This window comes from Procambarus clarkii, chromosome 55 (assembly GCF_040958095.1).
Source record: "Procambarus clarkii isolate CNS0578487 chromosome 55, FALCON_Pclarkii_2.0, whole genome shotgun sequence".
Classification (NCBI taxonomy): Eukaryota; Metazoa; Arthropoda; class Malacostraca; order Decapoda; family Cambaridae; genus Procambarus; species Procambarus clarkii.
Window position 1 is genome coordinate 11,105,760 of NC_091204.1, and position 24,484 is coordinate 11,130,243.

General features: G+C 57.0%; 1 protein-coding gene across 1 annotated transcript in view; it reads left to right on the plus strand.

Moving 5' to 3' along the window:
• Ino80 (chromatin-remodeling ATPase INO80) overlaps positions 1-24,274 on the plus strand; it is a gene marked incomplete at its 3' end in the record, with an annotated part of 167,440 nt that extends 143,166 nt beyond the window's left edge. The window contains 1 exon segment of the mRNA XM_069305469.1: positions 24,116-24,274. Coding sequence (XP_069161570.1) covers positions 24,116-24,274 — 159 coding nt within the window.
• Positions 24,275-24,484: the final 210 nt, after the last annotated feature.

Genomic DNA, 24,484 nt, shown 5'->3' on the forward strand with positions numbered 1-24,484 from the left:
GGGGCGGTTGATAAGGGAGGGGTGATGGGGCGGTTGATAAGGGGAGTGATGGGGCGGGTGATAAGGGAGGGGTGATGGGGCGGTTGATAAGGGAGGGGTGATGGGGCGGTTGATAAGGGGGGGTGATGGGGCGGTTGATAAGGGGGGGGTGATGGGGCGGTTGATAAGGGAGGGGTGATGGGGTGGTTGATAAGGGGGGTGATGAGGCGGTTGATAAGGGGGGGGTGATGGGGCGGTTAATAAGGGGGGGTGATGGGGCGGTTGATAAGGGGGGGGGGTGGTGGGGCGGTTGATAAGGGAGGGTTGATGGGGTGGTTGATAAGGGGGGGTGATGGGGCGGTTGATAAGGGGGGGGAGAGGGGTGTCGATATCAACACAGGCGGGACCCTAGAGCCAGAGCTCTCAACCCGCAGCAAGCACAACTAGGTGAGTACACACTGTATATGTAGAACTGATGTGTATATATATATATATATATATATATATATATATATATATATATATATATATATATATATATATATATATATATATATATATTTATCTGTAGGTTCAATTAGCCATTTAAAATCACTACAATCACCTTGTGTAGTTGACCAATAAATGACTGGGCCGTGTAATTAGACGCGGCTCGAACTTGCTTAACTGTCTCAAGTAAACAGCTGATCCAACGAGAAGATTAACATTTGTCAACCCTTAAAATCTTACTTTATCTCGCAGGTGCAAAAATGTGCTGAGAATCATTTGAGAATAGTATTTTTATTCGTATTTTCCTAACTCAAGCATGCTACAGATATTTCTAATGTCTCTAACATGTCCACATTGTCTCAAGAAGTGGTCAAGTGGTTTAATCTCTCCTCATATTAACAGGTTTCTAATTTGGGGGATTAATTCATTCTACGCTTGACACGTTCAAGTGAATTTATATTGTATAGTTCGGCGACCAAAAGTGAGCTACATAATCTAGATGGGGCGTAACCCGAGCAAGATATAACTGAAGAACAACACGCTTCGATTAAATAAATCCCAGTGTCCTATTGGCCTTATTACGAACACTCACGCATGGAACAAATCCACCAGGGCCGTGACGAGGATTCGAACCTGCGTCCGAGATGGGTCATGCATTGGCCGAAGAGACCGTGCCCCAAGATTACCGTCAGAGTGCCGGCGGGGGGATGGGGGGAATTAGCCTCGGTTTACCATCCTCTTTTGTCCGCTCGTGTTGGTCGAGTGGTTAAGGTGTCGTGTACGCCAGATGCAGAGTGCTCCCGGCAGTATGGGTTCGATGCGTTGCTGAGCTATATAAGTGGCTATATAAGCTATATAAGTGGCTATATAAGCTATATAAGAGTTATAAGTGGAGTGCCTCAAGGCTCTATCTTGGGGCCTCTCTTGTTTATAATATATATAAATGATCTAGATTCAGGTTTTCAATCTACGGTGAGTGCATTAGGCAGTAATGGGGGGGGGGGGTAGCCAGGTGTGCCAGCTTCACCCCTAAATTATATCTTGTCCAAATAATCAATTTACAATTACCTAATCAATTACTTAAATTAAAAAAAGGTAATTTTTATACCGTTTATTTGATGGTGTAAAAGATTGGCTCAGTGGGCCATGATTAGCGGGTCCATAGGTCACTACTGACGGCCCCCACCAGGCCCTGGGCCCCCTGGCCCTGGCCACACCCGGCCCTGGGCCCCCTGGCCCTGGCCACACCCGGCCCTGGGCCCCCTGGCCCTGGCCACACCCGGCCCTGGGCCCCCTGGCCCTGGCCACACCCGGCCCTGGGCCCCCTGGCCCTTGACAGCATGCAGGGGGGGGCCCCTTAGGGCGGAAGGGGCCCTCCTCTGTATTAACCATTGGGGAAGATTTTAAGTTTTTGTGAAATAATCCGGATTATCCTTCAATGGATTTGTAACTTTGGTGATTGGCTGGTTCGTCCCTTAAGTGGGGGGGGGCCTGAGGGCCCCTGAGGGTTCCTAAGCGTCCCTGAGGGGTCCCTAAGGGTCCCTGAGGGTCCCTGAGGGCCCCTGAGGGTCCCTGAGGGTTCCTAAGCGTCCCTGAGGGGTCCCTAAGGGTCCCTGAGGGTCTCTGAGGGTCCCTAAGGGTCCCTGAGGGGTCTCTGAGGGGTCCCTGAGGGTCCCTAAGGTGTTCCTGAGGGCCCCTGAGGGTCTCTGAGGGGTCTCTGAGGGTCCCTAAGGGTCCCTGAGGGTCCCTAAGGTGTTCCTGAGGGCCCCTGAGGGTCTCTGAGGGTCCCTAAGGGTCCCCGAGGGTCCCTGAGGGGGTCCCTAAGGGCCCCTAGATAGAGGGGGAGGTGCTACACATAGGGGATTAAGCACATTATTTTGTCAGGTTAAATGTGAGTCAAACATTGTTAGGGGGCCGCCGCCCCCCTTCCAGGGACACTAGGGGGGACAAGGGACATCAATCAGGGAGTCAGCAGTGTGGGTAATAGCGGCATCGAGCACTAATGGCCCGGAAGTCTTGATTAGTGTTTCGCATTGCCTTATTACACGTCCAATGAGGTCATCGCTACCCCTACCCCCCCTGCTGGGTGTGGGGGGCCCTTACACACCTGCTGTAACCCCCCCTGGTGTGTGTGGGGGGCCCCACACCTGCTGTAACCCCCCCTGGTGTGTGTGGGGGGCCCCACACCTGCTGTAACCCCCCCTGGTGTGTGTGGGGGGCCGCACACCTGCTGTAACCCCCCCTGGTGTGTGTGGGGGGGGCCCCACACCTGCTGTAACCCCCCCTGGTGTGTGTGGGGGGCCCCACACCTGCTGTAACCCCCCCTGGTGTGTGTGGGGGGCCCCACACCTGCTGTAACCCCCCCCCCTGGTGTGTGTGGGGGGCCCCACACCTGCTGTAACCCCCCCTGGTGTGTGTGGGGGGCCCCACACCTGCTGTAACCCCCCCTGGTGTGTGTGGGGGGCCCCACACCTGCTGTAACCCCCCCTGGTGTGTGTGGGGGGCCCCACACCTGCTGTAACCCCCCCCTGGTGTGTGTGGGGGGCCCCACACCTGCTGTAACCCCCCCTGGTGTGTGTGGGGGGCCCCACACCTGCTGTAACCCCCCCTGGTGTGTGTGGGGGGCCCCACACCTGCTGTAACCCCCCCTGGTGTGTGTGGGGGCCCCACACCTGCTGTAACCCCCCTGGTGTGTGTGGGGGGCCCCCACACCTGCTGTAACCCCCCCCCCTGGTGTGTGTGGGGGGCCCCACACCTCCTGTAACCCCCCCTGGTGTGTGTGGGGGGGCCCCACACCTGCTGTAACCCCCCCCCCCTGGTGTGTGTGGGGATGGTCGTGGACATTACTCTGTAACCTGGCCAATAATTCATAGCTGAGCTGTTGATCATGTGATTGATCTGGGTCAATAGTTCTTCCTGTGGGCGGCACCCAGGCAGGTGTGGGCGTGGGGGGGCGGCAGGTGTGGGCGTGAGGGGTGGCACCCAGGCAGATGTGGGCGTGGGGGGGCGGCAGGTGTGGGCGTGGGGGGCGGCAGGTGTGGGCGTGAGGGGCGGCAGGTGTGGGCGTGGGCGGCACCCAGGCAGGTGTGGGCGTGAGGGGCGGCAGGTGTGGGCGTGGGCGGCACCCAGGCAGGTGTGGGCGTGAGGGGGCGGCAGGTGTGGGCGTGGGCGGCACCCAGGCAGGTGTGGGCGTGAGGGGCGGCAGGTGTGGGCGTGGGCGGCACCCAGGCAGGTGTGGGCGTGAGGGGCGGCAGGTGTGGGCGTGGACGGCACCCAGGCAGATGTGGGCGTGGGGGGGGGCGGCAGGTGTGGGCGTGGGGGGCGGCAGGTGTGGGCGTGGGGGGCGGCAGGTGTGGGCGTGAGGGGCGGCAGGTGTGGGCGTGGGCGGCACCCAGGCAGGTGTGGGCGTGAGGGCCGGCAGGTGTGGGCGTGGGCGGCACCCAGGCAGGTGTGGGCGTGGGCGGCACCCAGGCAGGTGTGGGCGTGGGCGGCACCCAGGCAGGTGTGGGCGTGGGGACGGCGGCAGGTATGGGCGTGGGGACGGCGGCAGGTGTGGGCGTGGGGTCCGCAGGTGTGGGCGTGGGGGGAGCGGCAGGTGTGGGCGTGGGGGGAGCGGCAGGTGTGGGCGTGAGGGGCACCCAGGCAGGTGTGGGCGTGGGCGGCACCCAGGCAGGTGTGGGCGTGAGGGGCGGCAGGTGTGGGCGTGGGCGGCACCCAGGCAGGTGTGGGCGTGAGGGGCGGCAGGTGTGGGCGTGAGGGGCGGCAGGTGTGGGCGTGAGGGGCGGCAGGTGTGGGCGTGGGGGGAGCGGCAGGTGTGGGCGTGAGGGGCGGCAGGTCTGGGCGTGGGGGTGAGGGATTACATAGCAACATTAGAGTATTAATCCATAATGTAATCCGTCACTTTGTCGTCATGTTAACTGGTGATGGGTCGAGCTCTGAGTGGTGATGGGGGGGGGCGTGGGTCAAGGGGGGGCGTGGGTCAAGGGGGGAGGGGGTTAAAGAAGGGGGGCAAGGCTTAGGGGGGGGCTTCCGCCCCCTCTAAAAACCCCCAGAAACATCAGTAAGGTTTAAAATTATGACACGAAAAAAATTTCATCAAAATACGTGTTTAAACTCTCTTTTGGACGGTTGATCTCCGTCTTGTGAGGCGTTTTGACGGCATGTTTAGCTGACTGTTGTGGTTGGCTTGTGGCATGCAGTCTTGCCCAGCCCCAGGCCAGGTCTAGGCCAGCCCCAGGCCAGCCCCAGGCCAGCCCCAGGCCAGCCCCAGGCCAGCCCTGGTAGGCTTCAGGCCAGCCCCAGGCCAGCCCTAGGCCAGCCCTGGTAGGCTTCAGGCCAGCCCTGGTAGGCTTCAGGCCAGCCCCAGGCCAGCCCCAGGCCAACCCCAGGCCAGCCCCAGGCCAGCCCCAGGCCAGCCCCAGGCCAGCCCCAGGCCAGCCCTAGGCCAGCCCCAGGCCAGCCCCAGGCCAGCCCTAGGCCAGCCCTGGTAGGCTTCAGGCCAGCCCCAGGCCAGCCCCAGGCCAACCCCAGGCCAGCCCCAGGCCAGGTCTAGGCCAGTCCCAGGCCAGCCCCAGGCCAGGCCCAGGCCAGCCCCAGGCCAGCCCCAGGCCAGCCCCAAGCCAGGCCAGCCCCAGGCCAGCTCTAGGCCAGCTCTAGGCCAGCCCCAGGCCAGCTTTGGCAGGCTTCAGGCCAGCCCCAGGCCAGCCCCAGGCCAGCCTTGGTAGGCTTCAGGCCAGCCCCAGGCCAGCCCCAGGCCAGCCCCAGGCAGCCCCAGGCCAGCCCCAGGCCAGCCTTGGTAGGCTTCAGGCCAGCCCCAGGCCAGGTCTAGGCCAGCCCCAGGCCAGCCCCAGGCAGCCCCAGGCCAGCCCCAGGCCAGCCCCAGGCAGCCCCAGGCCAGCCCCAGGCCAGCCCTGGTAGGCTTCAGGCCAGCCCCAGGCCAGGTCTAGGCCAGCCCCAGGCCAGCCCCAGGCCAGCCCTGGTAGGCTTCAGGCCAGCCCTAGGCCAGCCCCAGGCCAGCCCTAGGCCAGCCCTGGTAGGCTTCAGGCCAGCCCTAGGCCAGGTCTAGGCCAGGTCTAGGCCAGCTCTGTAACCTTACCCCTACCTTACCTTACCCATAGCTTTAGTGTTCACTGGGGTGTGCTGTCGCAGTGGGCGACATTGTGAAGGACCTGTCGCACGTGGAGACCCCCATTTACCTGGGTAAATACCGGCACCTTTGGTGAGGAAAGTGAGAGGTTTGTGTAGCGAAGCCTACTCAGACAATAGAGGCCTCCCACCCTTGTTGGTGAGTGTGTGTAGGGGGGGGCACTAGTGCCTCCTGCCTGTCTGCCTGTCCCCGGCATGTCAGGGGAAACACTGCCCAACCACTGCCGCAATCAATACCTTTTGTGTGGTTTAATTACTACAAGTGTTTATCCACTGACAGGAACCGTCGCCTCACCTGTATCCTGTCGCTCGCTCGCACGCACGCACTCTCCCCCCCCCCCTTCCCCCCCCCCCCCTGCTGCATGCCCAGCTGGGGCATATTGCATTCTGACCTCTACAAGCCCTTGACCAAAATGTTGGTCCTCATGCTGTTTAGGATACCATGATGGTCACTGCCCCGGTAGTAGTGGTTGTGAGGGTGCTGGAAGTAGTGTAGCTGGTGGTGGTGGGAGCAACAGACCATGATGGTCACAGCCCCGGTAGTAGTGGTTGTGACGGTGCTGGAAGTAGTGTAGCTGGTGGTGGTGGGAGCAACAGACCATGATGGTCACAGCCCCGGTAGTAGTGGTTGTGACGGTGCTGGAAGTTAATTATCTACGATATATTCCTTTCCGTTTAGCAGCAGCTGAAGTTGACATTAATATATTTGATTACTTTACACCTTAGTCCACTGATTGTCTGGTGACTGTGGCAACTGGTGACTGTGGCAACTGGTGACTGTGGCAGCTGGTGACTGTGGCAGCTGGTGACTGTGGCAGCTGGTGACTGTGGCAGCTGGTGACTGTGGCAGCTGGTGACTGTGGCAGCTGGTGACTGTGACAGCTGGTGACTGTGGCAGCTGGTGACTGTGACAGCTGGTGACTGTGGCAGCTGGTGACTGTGGCAACTGGTGACTGTGACAGCTGGTGACTGTGGCAGCTAGTGACTGTGACAGCTGGTGACTGTGGCAACTGGTGACTGTGACAGCTGGTGACTGTGGCAGCTGGTGTCTGTGGCAGCTAGTGACTGTGGCAGCTGGTGACTGTGGCAGCTGGTGACTGTGGCAGCTGGTGACTGTGGCAACTGGTGACTGTGACAGCTGGTGACTGTGGCAGCTAGTGACTGTGGCAGCTGGTGTCTGTGGCAGCTAGTGACTGTGGCAGCTGGTGACTGTGGCAACTGGTGTCTGTGGCAGCTAGTGACTGTGGCAGCTGGTGACTGTGGCAACTGGTGACTGTGGCAACTAGTGACTGTGGCAACTAATGACTGTGGCAACTAGTGACTGTGGCAACTAGTGACTGTGGCAACTAGTGACTGTGGCAGCTAGTGACTGTGGCAGCTGGTGACTGTGGCAGCTAGTGACTGTGGCAACTAGTGACTGGCAACTAGTGACTGTGGCAGCTAGTGACTGTGGCAGCTAGTGACTGTGGCAGCTAGTGACTATGGCAGCTAGTGACTGTGGCAACTAGTGACTGTGGCAGCTGGTGACTGTGGCAGCTAGTGACTGTGGCAGCTAGTGACTGTGGCAGCTGGTGACTGTGGCAACTGGTGACTGTGGCAGCTGGTGACTGTGGCAGCTGGTGACTGTGGCAACTAGTGACTGTGGCAGCTGGTGACTGTGGCAACTAGTGACTGTGGCAGCTGGTGACTGTGGCAGCTGGTGACTGTGGCAACTAGTGACTGTGGCAGCTGGTGACTGTGGCAGCTGGTGACTGTGGCAACTAGTGACTGTGGCAGCTAGTGACTGTGGCAGCTGGTGACTGTGGCAGCTGGTGACTGTGGCAACTAGTGACTGTCGCAGCTAGTGACTGTGGCAGCTAGTGACTGTGGCAACTAGTGACTGTGGCAGCTGGTGACTGTGGCAGCTAGTGACTGTGGCAACTAGTGACTGTGGCAGCTGGTGACTGTGGCAACTGGTGACTGTGGCAGCTGGTGACTGTGGCAACTAGTGACTGTGACAACTAGTGACTGTGGCAGCTGGTGACTGTGGCAACTGGTGACTGTGGCAACTAGTGACTGTGGCAACTAGTGACTGTGGCAACTAGTGACTGTGGCAGCTGGTGACTGTGGCAGCTGGTGACTGTGGCAGCTAGTGACTGTGGCAACTAGTGACTGTGGCAGCTAGTGACTGTGGCAACTGGTGACTGTGGCAGCTGGTGACTGTGGCAACTGGTGACTGTGGCAGCTGGTGACTGTGGCAACTAGTGACTGTGGCAGCTGGTGACTGTGGCAGCTAGTGACTGTGGCAGCTAGTGACTGTGGCAGCTAGTGACTGTGGCAACTAGTGACTGTGGCAGCTGGTGACTGTGGCAACTAGTGACTGTGGCAGCTGGTGACTGTGGCAGCTGGGGACTGTGGCAGCTAGTGACTGTGGCAGCTAGTGACTGTGGCAGCTGGTGACTGTGGCAACTAGTGACTGTGACAACTGGTGACTGTAGCAGCTGGTGACTGTGGCAGCTAGTGACTGTGGCAACTGGTGACTGTGGCAGCTAGTGACTGTGGCAGCTAGTGACTGTGGCAGCTAGTGAATGTGGCAACTAGTGACTGTGGCAGCTGGTGACTGTGGCAGCTGGTGACTGTGGCAACTAGCGACTGTGGCAGCTGGTGACTGTAGCAGCTGGTGACTGTGGCAACTAGTGACTGTGGCAACTGGTGACTGTGGCAGCTGGTGACTGTGGCAGCTAGTGACTGTGGCAACTGGTGACTGCAGCAGCTGGTGACTGTGGCAACTAGTGACTGTGGCAACTAGTGACTGTGGCAGCTGGTGACTGTGGCAACTAGTGACTGTGGCAACTAGTGACTGTGGCAACTGGTGACTGTGGCAGCTAGTGACTGTGGCAGCTGGTGACTGTGGCAGCTGGTGACTGTGGCAACTAATGACTGTGGCAACTAGTGACTGTGGCAGCTGGTGACTGTGGCAACTAGTGACTGTGGCAACTAGTGACTGTGGCAACTAGTGACTGTGGCAACTAGTGACTGTGGCAGCTGGTGACTGTGGCAGCTAGTGACTGTGGCAACTAGTGACTGTGGCAGCTGGTGACTGTGGCAGCTGGTGACTGTGGCAACTAGTGACTGTAGCAACTAGTGACTGTGGCAACTAGTGACTGGCAGCTGGTGACTGTGGCAGCTAGTGACTGTGGCAACTAGTGACTGTGGCAGCTGGTGACTGTGGCAACTAGTGACTGTGGCAACTAGTGACTGTGGCAGCTGGCGACTGTGGCAGCTAGTGACTGTGGCAACTAGTGACTGTGGCAACTAGTGACTGTGGCAGCTGGTGACTGTGGCAGCTAGTGACTGTGGCAACTAGTGACTGTGGCAGCTAGTGACTGTGGCAACTAGTGACTGTGGCAACTAGTGACTGTGGCAACTAGTGACTGTGGCAGCTGGTGACTGTGGCAGCTGGTGACTGTGGCAACTAGTGACTGTGGCAGCTGGTGACTGTGGCAGCTGGTGACTGTGGCAGCTAGTGACTGTGGCAGCTGGTGACTGTGGCAGCTGGTGACTGTGGCAGCTGGTGACTGTGGCAGCTGGTGACTGGCAGCTGGTGACTGTGGCAGCTGCTGACTGTGGCAGCTAGTGACTGTGGCAACTGGTGACTGTGGCAGCTGGTGACTGTGGCAGCTAGTGACTGTGGCAACTAGTGACTGTGGCAGCTGGTGACTGTGGCAACTAGTGACTGTGGCAACTAGTGACTGTGGCAGCTGGGGACTGTGGCAACTAGTGACTGTGGCAACTAGTGACTGTGGCAGCTGGTGACTGTGGCAACTAGTGACTGTGGCAACTAGTGACTGTGGCAACTAGTGACTGTGGCAGCTGGTGACTGTGGCAACTAGTGACTGTGGCAGCTGGTGACTGTGGCAGCTGGTGACTGTGGCAGCTAGTGACTGTGGCAACTAGTGACTGTGGCAGCTAGTGGCTGTGGCAGCTAGTGACTGTGGCAGCTAGTGACTGTGGCAGCTGGTGACTGTGGCAGCTAGTGACTGTGGCAGCTAGTGATTGTGGCAACTAGTGACTGTGGCAGCTGGTGACTGTGGCAACTAGTGACTGTGGCAACTAGTGACTGTGGCAACTAGTGACTGTGGCAGCTGGTGACTGTGGCAGCTAGTGACTGTGACAACTAGTGACTGTGGCAGCTGGTGACTGTGGCAACTGGTGACTGTGGCAACTAGTGACTGTGGCAACTAGTGACTGTGGCAACTAGTGACTGTGGCAGCTGGTGACTGTGGCAGCTGGTGACTGTGGCAGCTAGTGACTGTGGCAACTAGTGACTGTGGCAGCTAGTGACTGTGGCAACTGGTGACTGTGGCAGCTGGTGACTGTGGCAACTAGCGACTGTGGCAGCTGGTGACTGTAGCAGCTGGTGACTGTGGCAACTAGTGACTGTGGCAACTGGTGACTGTGGCAGCTGGTGACTGTGGCAGCTGGTGACTGTGGCAGCTAGTGACTGTGGCAACTAGTGACTGTGGCAGCTAGTGACTGTGGCAGCTAGTGACTGTGGCAACTGGTGACTGTGGCAGCTGGTGACTGTGGCAACTGGTGACTGTGGCAGCTGGTGACTGTGGCAACTAGTGACTGTGGCAGCTGGTGACTGTGGCAGCTAGTGACTGTGGCAGCTAGTGACTGTGGCAGCTAGTGACTGTGGCAGCTAGTGACTGTGGCAACTAGTGACTGTGGCAGCTGGTGACTGTGGCAACTAGTGACTGTGGCAGCTGGTGACTGTGGCAACTGGGGACTGTGGCAGCTAGTGACTGTGGCAGCTAGTGACTGTGGCAGCTGGTGACTGTGGCAACTAGTGACTGTGACAACTGGTGACTGTAGCAGCTGGTGACTGTGGCAGCTAGTGACTGTGGCAACTGGTGACTGTGGCAGCTAGTGACTGTGGCAGCTAGTGACTGTGGCAGCTAGTGAATGTGGCAACTAGTGACTGTGGCAGCTGGTGACTGTGGCAGCTGGTGACTGTGGCAACTAGTGACTGTGGCAGCTAGTGACTGTGGCAGCTGGTGACTGTGGCAGCTGGTGACTGTGGCAACTAGTGACTGTCGCAGCTAGTGACTGTGGCAGCTAGTGACTGTGGCAGCTAGTGACTGTGGCAACTAGTGACTGTGGCAGCTGGTGACTGTGGCAGCTAGTGACTGTGGCAACTAGTGACTGTGGCAGCTGGTGACTGTGGCAACTGGTGACTGTGGCAGCTGGTGACTGTGGCAACTAGTGACTGTGACAACTAGTGACTGTGGCAGCTGGTGACTGTGGCAACTGGTGACTGTGGCAACTAGTGACTGTGGCAACTAGTGACTGTGGCAACTAGTGACTGTGGCAGCTGGTGACTGTGGCAGCTGGTGACTGTGGCAGCTAGTGACTGTGGCAACTAGTGACTGTGGCAGCTAGTGACTGTGGCAACTGGTGACTGTGGCAGCTGGTGACTGTGGCAACTGGTGACTGTGGCAGCTGGTGACTGTGGCAACTAGTGACTGTGGCAGCTGGTGACTGTGGCAGCTAGTGACTGTGGCAGCTAGTGACTGTGGCAGCTAGTGACTGTGGCAACTAGTGACTGTGGCAGCTGGTGACTGTGGCAACTAGTGACTGTGGCAGCTGGTGACAGTGGCAGCTGGGGACTGTGGCAGCTAGTGACTGTGGCAGCTAGTGACTGTGGCAGCTGGTGACTGTGGCAACTAGTGACTGTGACAACTGGTGACTGTAGCAGCTGGTGACTGTGGCAGCTAGTGACTGTGGCAACTGGTGACTGTGGCAGCTAGTGACTGTGGCAGCTAGTGACTGTGGCAGCTAGTGAATGTGGCAACTAGTGACTGTGGCAGCTGGTGACTGTGGCAGCTGGTGACTGTGGCAACTAGCGACTGTGGCAGCTGGTGACTGTAGCAGCTGGTGACTGTGGCAACTAGTGACTGTGGCAACTGGTGACTGTGGCAGCTGGTGACTGTGGCAGCTAGTGACTGTGGCAACTGGTGACTGCAGCAGCTGGTGACTGTGGCAACTAGTGACTGTGGCAACTAGTGACTGTGGCAGCTGGTGACTGTGGCAACTAGTGACTGTGGCAACTAGTGACTGTGGCAACTGGTGACTGTGGCAGCTAGTGACTGTGGCAGCTGGTGACTGTGGCAGCTGGTGACTGTGGCAACTAATGACTGTGGCAACTAGTGACTGTGGCAGCTGGTGACTGTGGCAACTAGTGACTGTGGCAACTAGTGACTGTGGCAACTAGTGACTGTGGCAACTAGTGACTGTGGCAGCTGGTGACTGTGGCAGCTAGTGACTGTGGCAACTAGTGACTGTGGCAGCTGGTGACTGTGGCAGCTGGTGACTGTGGCAACTAGTGACTGTAGCAACTAGTGACTGTGGCAACTAGTGACTGTGGCAGCTGGTGACTGTGGCAGCTAGTGACTGTGGCAACTAGTGACTGTGGCAGCTGGTGACTGTGGCAACTAGTGACTGTGGCAACTAGTGACTGTGGCAGCTGGCGACTGTGGCAGCTAGTGACTGTGGCAACTAGTGACTGTGGCAACTAGTGACTGTGGCAGCTGGTGACTGTGGCAGCTAGTGACTGTGGCAACTAGTGACTGTGGCAGCTAGTGACTGTGGCAACTAGTGACTGTGGCAACTAGTGACTGTGGCAACTAGTGACTGTGGCAGCTGGTGACTGTGGCAGCTGGTGACTGTGGCAACTAGTGACTGTGGCAGCTGGTGACTGTGGCAGCTGGTGACTGTGGCAGCTAGTGACTGTGGCAGCTGGTGACTGTGGCAGCTGGTGACTGTGGCAGCTGGTGACTGTGGCAGCTGGTGACTGGCAGCTGGTGACTGTGGCAGCTGCTGACTGTGGCAGCTAGTGACTGTGGCAACTGGTGACTGTGGCAGCTGGTGACTGTGGCAGCTAGTGACTGTGGCAACTAGTGACTGTGGCAGCTGGTGACTGTGGCAACTAGTGACTGTGGCAACTAGTGACTGTGGCAGCTGGGGACTGTGGCAACTAGTGACTGTGGCAACTAGTGACTGTGGCAGCTGGTGACTGTGGCAACTAGTGACTGTGGCAACTAGTGACTGTGGCAACTAGTGACTGTGGCAGCTGGTGACTGTGGCAACTAGTGACTGTGGCAGCTGGTGACTGTGGCAGCTGGTGACTGTGGCAGCTAGTGACTGTGGCAACTAGTGACTGTGGCAGCTAGTGGCTGTGGCAGCTAGTGACTGTGGCAGCTAGTGACTGTGGCAGCTGGTGACTGTGGCAGCTAGTGACTGTGGCAGCTAGTGATTGTGGCAACTAGTGACTGTGGCAGCTGGTGACTGTGGCAACTAGTGACTGTGGCAACTAGTGACTGTGGCAACTAGTGACTGTGGCAGCTGGTGACTGTGGCAGCTAGTGACTGTGACAACTAGTGACTGTGGCAGCTGGTGACTGTGGCAACTGGTGACTGTGGCAACTAGTGACTGTGGCAACTAGTGACTGTGGCAACTAGTGACTGTGGCAGCTGGTGACTGTGGCAGCTGGTGACTGTGGCAGCTAGTGACTGTGGCAACTAGTGACTGTGGCAGCTAGTGACTGTGGCAACTGGTGACTGTGGCAGCTGGTGACTGTGGCAACTAGCGACTGTGGCAGCTGGTGACTGTAGCAGCTGGTGACTGTGGCAACTAGTGACTGTGGCAACTGGTGACTGTGGCAGCTGGTGACTGTGGCAGCTGGTGACTGTGGCAGCTGGTGACTGTGGCAGCTAGTGACTGTGGCAACTAGTGACTGTGGCAGCTAGTGACTGTGGCAGCTAGTGACTGTGGCAACTGGTGACTGTGGCAGCTGGTGACTGTGGCAACTGGTGACTGTGGCAGCTGGTGACTGTGGCAACTAGTGACTGTGGCAGCTGGTGACTGTGGCAGCTAGTGACTGTGGCAGCTAGTGACTGTGGCAGCTAGTGACTGTGGCAGCTAGTGACTGTGGCAACTAGTGACTGTGGCAGCTGGTGACTGTGGCAACTAGTGACTGTGGCAGCTGGTGACTGTGGCAGCTGGGGACTGTGGCAGCTAGTGACTGTGGCAGCTAGTGACTGTGGCAGCTGGTGACTGTGGCAACTAGTGACTGTGACAACTGGTGACTGTAGCAGCTGGTGACTGTGGCAGCTAGTGACTGTGGCAACTGGTGACTGTGGCAGCTAGTGACTGTGGCAGCTAGTGACTGTGGCAGCTAGTGAATGTGGCAACTAGTGACTGTGGCAGCTGGTGACTGTGGCAGCTGGTGACTGTGGCAACTAGCGACTGTGGCAGCTGGTGACTGTAGCAGCTGGTGACTGTGGCAACTAGTGACTGTGGCAACTGGTGACTGTGGCAGCTGGTGACTGTGGCAGCTAGTGACTGTGGCAACTGGTGACTGCAGCAGCTGGTGACTGTGGCAACTAGTGACTGTGGCAGCTGGTGACTGTGGCAACTAGTGACTGTGGCAACTAGTGACTGTGGCAACTGGTGACTGTGGCAGCTAGTGACTGTGGCAGCTGGTGACTGTGGCAGCTGGTGACTGTGGCAACTAATGACTGTGGCAACTAGTGACTGTGGCAGCTGGTGACTGTGGCAACTAGTGACTGTGGCAACTAGTGACTGTGGCAACTAGTGACTGTGGCAACTAGTGACTGTGGCAGCTGGTGACTGTGGCAGCTAGTGACTGTGGCAACTAGTGACTGTGGCAGCTGGTGACTGTGGCAGCTGGTGACTGTGGCAACTAGTGACTGTAGCAACTAGTGACTGTGGCAACTAGTGACTGTGGCAGCTGGTGACTGTGGCAGCTAGTGACTGTGGCAACTAGTGACTGTGGCAGCTGGTGACTGTGGCAACTAGTGACTGTGGCAACTAGTGACTGTGGCAGCTGGCGACTGTGGCAGCTGGCGACTGTGGCAGCTAGTGACTGTGGCAACTAGTGACTGTGGCAGCTGGTGACTGTGGCAACTAGTGACTGTGGCAGCTGGTGACTGTGGCAGCTAGTGACTGTGGCAACTAGTGACTGTGGCAGCTAGTGACTGTGGCAACTAGTGACTGTGGCAACTAGTGACTGTGGCAACTAGTGACTGTGGCAGCTGGTGACTGTGGCAGCTGGTGACTGTGGCAGCTAGTGACTGTGGCAGCTGGTGACTGTGGCAGCTGGTGACTGGCAGCTGGTGACTGTGGCAGCTGGTGACTGTGGCAACTGGTGACTGTGGCAGCTGGTGACTGTGGCAGCTAGTGACTGTGGCAACTAGTGACTGTGGCAGCTGGTGACTGTGGCAACTAGTGACTGTGGCAACTAGTGACTGTGGCAGCTGGGGACTGTGGCAACTAGTGACTGTGGCAACTAGTGACTGTGGCAGCTGGTGACTGTGGCAACTAGTGACTGTGGCAACTAGTGACTGTGGCAACTAGTGACTGTGGCAGCTGGTGACTGTGGCAACTAGTGACTGTGGCAGCTGGTGACTGTGGCAGCTGGTGACTGTGGCAGCTAGTGACTGTGGCAACTAGTGACTGTGGCAGCTAGTGGCTGTGGCAGCTAGTGACTGTGGCAGCTAGTGACTGTGGCAGCTGGTGACTGTGGCAGCTAGTGACTGTGGCAGCTAGTGATTGTGGCAACTAGTGACTGTGGCAGCTGGTGACTGTGGCAACTAGTGACTGTGGCAACTAGTGACTGTGGCAACTAGTGACTGTGGCAGCTGGTGACTGTGGCAGCTAGTGACTGTGGCAGCTAGTGACTGTGGCAACTGGTGACTGTGGCAACTAGTGACTGTGGCAACTAGTGACTGTGGCAGCTAGTGACTGTGGCAGCTAGTGACTGTGGCAACTAGTGACTGTGGCAGCTAGTGACTGTGGCAGCTGGTGACTGTGGCAACTAGTGACTGTGGCAACTAGTGACTGTGGCAACTAGTGACTGTGGCAGCTGGTGACTGTGGCAGCTAGTGACTGTGGCAACTAGTGACTGTGGCAGCTGGTGACTGTGGCAGCTGGTGACTGTGGCAACTAGTGACTGGCAACTAGTGACTGTGTCAGCTGGTGACTGTGGCAACTAGTGACTGTGGCAACTAATGACTGTGGCAACTAGTGACTGTGGCAACTAGTGACTGTGGCAACTGGTGACTGTGGCAGCTAGTGACTGTGGCAACTGGTGACTGTGGCAGCTGGTGACTGTGGCAACTAGTGACTGTGGCAACTAGTGACTGTGGCAGCTGGTGACTGTGGCAGCTGGTGACTGTGGCAACTAGTGACTGGCAACTAGTGACTGTGTCAGCTGGTGACTGTGGCAACTAGTGACTGTGGCAACTAATGACTGTGGCAACTAGTGACTGTGGCAACTAGTGACTGTGGCAACTGGTGACTGTGGCAGCTAGTGACTGTGGCAACTGGTGACTGTGGCAGCTGGTGACTGTGGCAACTAGTGACTGTGGCAACTAGTGACTGTGGCAGCTGGTGACTGTGGCAACTAGTGACTGTGGCAGCTGGTGACTGTGGCAGCTGGTGACTGTGGCAGCTGGTGACTGTGGCAGCTGGTGACTGTGGCAACTAGTGACTGTGGCAACTAGTGACTGTGGCAACTATTGACTGTGGCAGCTGGTGACTGTGGCAGCTGGTGACTGTGGCAACTAGTGACTGTGGCAGCTGGTGACTGTGGCAACTAGTGACTGTGGCAACTAGTGACTGTGGCAGCTGGTGACTGTGGCAGCTGGTGACTGTGGCAACTAGTGACTGTGGCAGCTAGTGACTGTGGCAGCTAGTGACTGTGGCAGCTAGTGACTGTGGCAACTAGTGACTGTGGCAACTAGTGACTGGCAACTAGTGACTGTGGCAGCTAGTGACTGTGGCAACTGGTGACTGTGGCAGTTGGTGACTGTGGCAGCTAGTGACTGTGGCAGCTGGTGACTGTGGCAACTAGTGACTGTGGCAACTGGTGACTGTGGCAACTGGTGACTGTGGCAACTAGTGACTGTGGCAACTAGTGACTGTGGCAACTGGTAATAGACTTATTATGAACTATTATCAAGCCTGAAAGACTAGCCATCAATTTCAGTCTTCCTCAAGCCGTGGTCCCGGGTTCGATCCCGGGCGCCGGCGAGAAACAATGGGCAGAGTTTCTTTCACCCTGATGCCCCCTGTTACCTAGCAGTAAAATAGGTACCTGGGAGTTAGTCAGCTGTCACGGGCTGCTTCCTGGGGGTGGAGGCCTGGTCGAGGACCGGGCCGCGGGGACACTAAAGCCCCGAAATAGTCTCAAGATAACCTCAAGATAACCTCAAGATAACCTCAAGATAACCAGCCACTGAGCCACGGATATATCCACCCATATAACGGGCATATTATTAACAACCTTATTGGTAATTGTCACATTGATATACTTCCAATTTTAAGATATTTGTACAGTACAAGTGTGTGTACTGGGGAGTACTGGGGAGTACTGGGGTGTACTGGGGAGTACTGGGGTGTACTGGGGAGTACTGGGGAGTACTGGGGTGTACTGGGGAGTACTGGGGTGTACTGGGGAGTACTGGGGTGTACTGCGGTGTGTTGGGGAGTACTGCGGTGTGTTGGGGAGTACTGGGGTGTACTGGGGAGTACTGGGGAGTACTGGGGAGTACTGGGGTGTACTGGGGAGTACTGGGGTGTACTGGGGAGTACTGGGGTGTACTGCGGTGTGTTGGGGAGTACTGCGGTGTGTTGGGGAGTACTGGGGTGTACTGGGGAGTACTGGGGAGTACTGGGGAGTACTGGGGTGTACTGGGGAGTACTGGGGTGTTCTGGGGTGTACTGGGGTGTACTGGGGAGTACTGGGGAGTACTGGGGTGTACTGGGGAGTACTGGGGTGTGTTGGGGAGTACTGGGGTGTACTGGGGAGTACTGGGGAGTACTGGGGAGTACTGGGGTGTACTGGGGAGTACTGGGGTGTACTGCGGTGTGTTGGGGAGTACTGGGGTGTACTGGGGAGTACTGGGGAGTACTGGGGAGTACTGGGGTGTACTGGGGTGTACTGGGGAGTACTGGGGTGTACTGGGGAGTACTGGGGTGTACTGGGGAGTACTGGGGTGTACTGGGGAGTACTGGGGTGTACTGGGGAGTACTGGGGTGTACTGGGGAGTACTGGGGTGTACTGGGGAGTACTGGGGTGTACTGGGGTGTACTGGGGAGTACTGGGGAGTACTGGGGTGTGCTGGGGAGTACTGGGGTGTGCTGGGGAGTACTGGGGTGTGTTGGGGAGTACTGGGGTGTGCTGGGGTGTGTTGGGGAGTACTGGGGTGTACTGGGGAGTACTGGGGTGTACTGGGGTGTACTGGGGTGTGTTGGGGAGTACTGGGGTGTGTTGGGGAGTACTGGGGAGTACTGGGGTGTACTGGGGTGTGTTGGGGAGTACTGGGGTGTACTGGGGAGTACTGGGGTGTACTGGGGTGTTCTGGGGAGTACTGGGGTGTACTGGGGTGTTCTGGGGAGTACTGGGGTGTGCTGGGGTGTGTTGGGGAGTACTGGGGTGTACTGGGGAGTACTGGGGTGTACTGGGGTGTACTGGGGTGTGTTGGGGAGTACTGGGGTGTGTTGGGGAGTACTGGGGAGTACTGGGGTGTACTGGGGTGTACTGGGGTGTGTTGGGGAGTACTGGGGTGTGCTGGGGAGTACTGGGGAGTACTGGGGAGTACTGGGGTGTACTGGGGTGTTCTGGGGAGTACTGGGGTGTGCTGGGGTGTGTTGGGGAGTACTGGGGTGTACTGGGGAGTACTGGGGTGTACTGGGGTGTACTGGGGTGTGTTGGGGAGTACTGGGGTGTGTTGGGGAGTACTGGGGAGTACTGGGGTGTACTGGGGTGTACTGGGGTGTGTTGGGGAGTACTGGGGTGTGCTGGGGAGTACTGGGGAGTACTGGGGTGTACTGGGGTGTACTGGGGAGTACTGGGGTGTCCTGGGGTGTGTTGGGGAGTACTGGGGTGTGTTGGGGAGTACTGGGGTGTGTTGGGGTGTGTTGGGGAGTACTGGGGAGTACTGGGGTGTACTGGGGTGTACTGGGGTGTGTTGGGGAGTACTGGGGTGTGCTGGGGAGTACTGGGGTGTACTGGGGTGTACTGGGGAGTACTGGGGTGTCCTGGGGTGTGTTGGGGAGTACTGGGGTGTGTTGGGGAGTACTGGGGTGTGTTGGGGTGTGTTGGGGAGTACTGGGGAGTACTGGGGTGTTCTGGGGAGTACTGGGGAGTACTGGGGTGTACTGGGTGTCCTGGGGAGTACTGGGGTGTACTGGGGAGTACTAGGGTGTACTGGGGTGTTCTGGGGTGTGTTGGGGAGTACTGGGGTGTGTTGGGGTGTGCTGGGGAGTACTGGGGTGTTCTGGGGAGTACTGGGGAGTACTGGGGTGTACTGGGTGTCCTGGGGAGTACTGGGGTGTACTGGGGAGTACTAGGGTGTACTGGGGTGTTCTGGGGTGTGTTGGGGAGTACTGGGGTGTGTTGGGGTGTGCTGGGGAGTACTGGGGAGTACTGGGGTGTTCTGGGGAGTACTGGGGAGTACTGGGGTGTACTGGGTGTCCTGGGGAGTACTGGGGTGTACTGGGGAGTACTGGGGTGTACTGGGGTGTTCTGGGGAGTACTGGGGTGTTCTGGGGAGTACTGGGGTGTACTGGGGAGTACTGGGGTGTTCTGGGGAGTACTGGGGTGTACTGGGGTGTACTGGGGTGTACTGGGGTGTACTGGGGTGTACTGGGGAGTACTGGGGTGTTCTGGGGAGTACTGGGGTGTACTGGGGAGTACTGGGGTGTACTGGGGTGTACTGGGGAGTACTGGGGTGTACTGGGGTGTACTGGGGTGTACTGGGGAGTACTGGGGTGTACTGGGGTGTACTGGGGAGTACTGGGGAGTACTGGGGTGTACTGGGGTGTACTGGGGAGTACTGGGGTGTACTGGGGTGTACTGGGGAGTACTGGGGAGTACTGGGGTGTACTGGGGTGTACTGGGGTGTACTGGGGAGTACTGGGGTGTACTGGGGTGTACTGGGGTGTACTGGGGAGTACTGGGGTGTACTGGGGAGTACTGGGGTGTACTGGGGTGTACTGGGGTGTACTGGGGAGTACTGGGGTGTACTGGGGAGTACTGGGGAGTACTGGGGTGTACTGGGGAGTACTGGGGTGTGTTGGGGAGTACTGGGGTGTTCTGGGGAGTACTGGGGTGTACTGGGGTGTACTGGGGAGTACTGGGGTGTTCTGGGGAGTACTGGGGTGTACTGGGGAGTACTGGGGTGTGTTGGGGAGTACTGGGGAGTACTGGGGTGTTCTGGGGAGTACTGGGGTGTACTGGGGAGTACTGGGGTGTGTTGGGGAGTATTGGGGTGTGTTGGGGAGTACTGGGGTGTGTTGGGGAGTACTGGGGTGTGTTGGGGAGTACTGGGGTGTGTTGGGGAGTACTGGGGTGTGTTGGGGAGTACTGGGGTGTACTGGGGAGTACTGGGGTGTGTTGGGGAGTACTGGGGTGTGTTGGGGAGTACTGGGGTGTGCTGGGGAGTACTGGGGTGTACTGGGGAGTACTGGGGTGTGTTGGGGAGTACTGGGGTGTACTGGGGAGTACTGGGGTGTACTGGGGAGTACTGGGGTGTACTGGGGAGTACTGGGGTGTACAGGGGTGTACTGGGGAGTACTGGGGTGTACTGGGGAGTACTGGGGTGTACTGGGGAGTACTGGGGTGTACTGGGGAGTACTGGGGTGTGTTGGGGAGTACTGGGGTGTGTTGGGGTGTGTTGGGGAGTACTGGGGTGTGTTGGGGAGTACTGGGGTGTGTTGGGGAGTACTGGGGTGTGTTGGGGAGTACTGGGGTGTGCTGGGGAGTACTGGGATGTGTTGGGGTGTGCTGGGGAGTACTGGGGTGTGTTGGGGTGTACTGGGGAGAACTGGGGTGTGTTGGGGAGTACTGGGGTGTGTTGGGGAGTACTGGGGTGTGTTGGGGAGTACTGGGGTGTGCTGGGGAGTACTGGGGTGTGCTGGGGAGTACTGGGGTGTATTGGGGAGTACTGGGGTGTACTGGGGAGTACTGGGGTGTATTGGGGTGTACTGGGGAGTACTGGGGTGTGCTGGGGAGTACTGGGGTGTGCTGGGGTGTACTGGGGTGTGCTGGGGAGTACTGAGGAGTACTGGGGTGTACTGGGGTTGGTTGGGGAGCACTGGGGTGTGCTGGGGAGTACTGGGGTGTACTGGGGTGTATTGGGGTGTTTTGGGGAGTACTGGGGTGTGTTGGGGAGTACTGGGGTGTGTTGGGGAGTACTGGGGTGTACTGGGGAGTACTGGGGTGTACTGGGGTGTGCTGGGGAGTACTGGGGTGTACTGTGGAGTACTGGGGTGTGCTGTGGAGTACTGGGGTGTACTGGGGAGTACTGGGGTGTACAGGGGTGTACTGGGGAGTACTGGGGTGTACTGGGGAGTACTGGGGTGTACTGGTGAGTACTGGGGGAGTTCTGGGGAGTACTGGGGTGTACTGGGGAAGTTCTGGGGTGTACTGGGGAGTACTGGGGTGTACTGAGGTGTACTGGGGGAGTACTGGGGTGTTCTGGGGAGTACTGGTGTGTACTAGGGAGTACTGGGGTGTACTGGGGTGTACTGGGGAGTACTGGGGTGTACAGGGGTGTATTGGGGAGTACTGGGGTGTACTGGGGAGTACTGGGGTGTACTGGGGAGTACTGGGGTGTACTGGGGAGTACTGGGGTGTGTTGGGGAGTACTGGGGTGTGTTGGGGAGTACTGGGGTGTGTTGGGGAGTACTGGGGTGTGTTGGGGAGTACTGGGGTGTGTTGGGGAGTACTGGGGTGTGCTGGGGAGTACTGGGGTGTGTTGGGGTGTGCTGGGGAGTACTGGGGTGTGTTGGGGTGTGCTGGGGAGTACTGGGGTGTGTTGGGGTGTACTGGGGAGAACTGGGGTGTGTTGGGGAGTACTGGGGTGTGTTGGGGAGTACTGGGGTGTATTGGGGAGTACTGGGGTGTACAGGGGTGTACTGGGGAGTACTGGGGTGTACAGGGGTGTACTGGGGAGTACTGGGGTGTACTGGGGAGTACTGGGGTGTACTGGTGAGTACTGGGGGAGTTCTGGGGAGTACTGGGGTGTACTGGGGAAGTTCTGGGGTGTACTGGGGAGTACTGGGGTGTACTGAGGTGTACTGGGGGAGTACTGGGGTGTTCTGGGGAGTACTGGTGTGTACTAGGGAGTACTGGGGTGTACTGGGGAGTACTGGGGTGTACTGGGGAGTACTGGGGTGTACTGGGGAGTACTGGGGTGTACTGGTGAGTATTAGGGTGTACTGGGGTGTACTGTGGAATACTGGGGAGTACTGGGGAGTACAGGAGGGTACTGGGGTGTATTGGGGGGAGTACAGTTGTCTATTGTACCGTCATTATGGGTTATTCATGCCCGTGCCACCTCTTGGCTGGCTTAACATTCATCGGTCTGTCTCGTCACTTGAGACTTAACCATGTTGGTTCTAATAATACCCATAATATATTCTACATTTAATTGTTATTATTCACTGAAACGTGTCTAAATGAAAACCTGTTGCTATTATACATCTACATATACATACAATACATATGCACCTACACATATACATGCAATATTGAACCAAATCATTAATTCTGTCTTAAATAGGAATGTTACCCCCCCCCCCTTCCGTTTTCTATAGATGATACACGCTTCCCGTTTTCTTTAATGTTGAGGGTAGACTGCTGTCGACGGATTGTCACTGTATCACCATTTTTTATCTTATAAATCATTTAACTCAGATGTGACGATGGGTTTACCAGGCAGGATAGCACGCAAGATAGCAGGCAGGGTAACAGGCAAGATAGCTGGCAGGATAGCAAGCAAGATAGCAGGATAACAGGCAAGATAACAGGAAGATTAGCAGACAGGCAAGATAACAGCATAACAGGCAGGATAACAGGCAAGGTAACAGGAAGATTAGCAGGCAGGATAGCAGGCAAGATAAGACAGGATAGCAGACAGGCAAGATATCAGACAGGATGGCAGTCAAGATAACAGACAGGATAGTAGGAAAGATAACAGGCAGGATTGCAGGCAAGATGTCAGGCAGGGTAACAGGCAGGATAGCATACAGGCACGATAACAGACACGATAGCAGACAGTAAAGATAACAGGCAGGATAGCAGACAGGCAAGATAGCAGGCAGGATAACAGGAAGATTAGCAGGCAGGCAAGATAGCAAACAGGCAAAATAGCAGACAGGCAAGATAGCAAACAGGCAAGATAGCAGACAGGCAAGATAACAAGATAACAGGAAGATTAGCAGGCAAGATAGCAGACAGGCAGGATGGCAGGCAGGATAGTAGGTAAGATAACAGGCAGGATTGCACGCAAGATGTCAGGCAGGATAGCATACAGGCACAATAACAGACAAGATAACAGTCAGGATAGCACACAGACAAGATAACTGTCAGAATATCAGACAGGCAAGGTAACAGGCAGGATAGCAGGCAAGATAACAGGCAGGATAGCAGACAAAATAACAGGCAGGATAGCAGACAGGCAAGATAACAGGCAGGATAGCAGGCAAGATAGCAGACAAGAAAACAGACAGGCTAGCAGGCAGGTTAGCAGACAGGCACGATAACAAGCAGGACAACAGACAGGAAGATAGTAGACAGGTAAGATAACAGACAGGATAGCAAGCAAGATAACAGGCAGGATAGCAAGCAAGATAACAGGCAGGGTAATAGGAAGGATAGCAGGCACGATAACAGGCAGGATAGCAGACAGGCAAGATAACAGGCAGGGTAACAGACAGGCAAGATAACAGGGTAACAGACTGGGTAACAGACAAGATAGCAGCCACTAACCACACCACCTGTTATCCTCCCCCGGGACAGGTTAGATTAGGGTAACAGGCAGGATAAGAGACAAGATAGCAGCCACTAACCACCTGTTATCCTCCCCCGGGACAGGTTAGGTTAGGGTAACAGGCAGGATAAGAGACAAGATAGCAGCCACTAACCCCACCACCTGTTATCCTCCCCCGGGACAGGTTATCAGACAAGATAGTAACCCCACCATCTGTTATCCTCCCCCGGGCAAGATAAGAGACAAGATAGCAGCCACTAACCCCACCACCTGTTATCCTCCCCCCCGGGTAAGATAAGAGACAAGATAGCAGCCACTAACCCCACCACCTGTTATCCTCCCCCCCCGGGTAAGATAAGAGACAAGATAGCAGCCACTAACCACCTGTTATCCTCCCCCCCCGGGACAGGTTATCAGACAAGATAGTAACCCCACCACCTGTTATCCTCCCCCGGGACAGGTTAGGTTAGGGTAACAGGCAGGATAAGAGACAAGATAGCAGCCACTAACCCCACCACCTGTTATCCTCCCCCCCCCGGGTAAGATAAGAGACAAGATAGCAGCCACTAACCCCACCACCTGTTATCCTCCCCCCCCCCGGGTAAGATAAGAGACAAGATAGCAGCCACTAACCACCTGTTATCCTCCCCCCGGGACAGGTTATCTTCTACGACTCGGACTGGAACCCGACGGTGGACCAGCAAGCGATGGACCGGGCCCACAGACTGGGCCAGACCAAACAGGTCACCGTGTACCGCCTCGTGTGCAAGGCCACTATTGAGGAGCGCATTCTGCAGCGGGCCCGGGAGAAGAGTGAGGTGAGTCACCTTAAGAGTCATGTTAAGAGTCATCTTAAGTCATCTTAATTGTCATCTTAAGAGTCGTGTTAAGAGTCACCTTAAGAGTCATGTTAAGAGTCATCTTAAGTCATCTTAATTGTCATCTTAAGAGTCGTGTTAAGAGTCACCTTAAGAGTCACCTTAAGAGTCACCTTAAGAGTCATCTTAAGAGTCACCTTAAGAGGCACC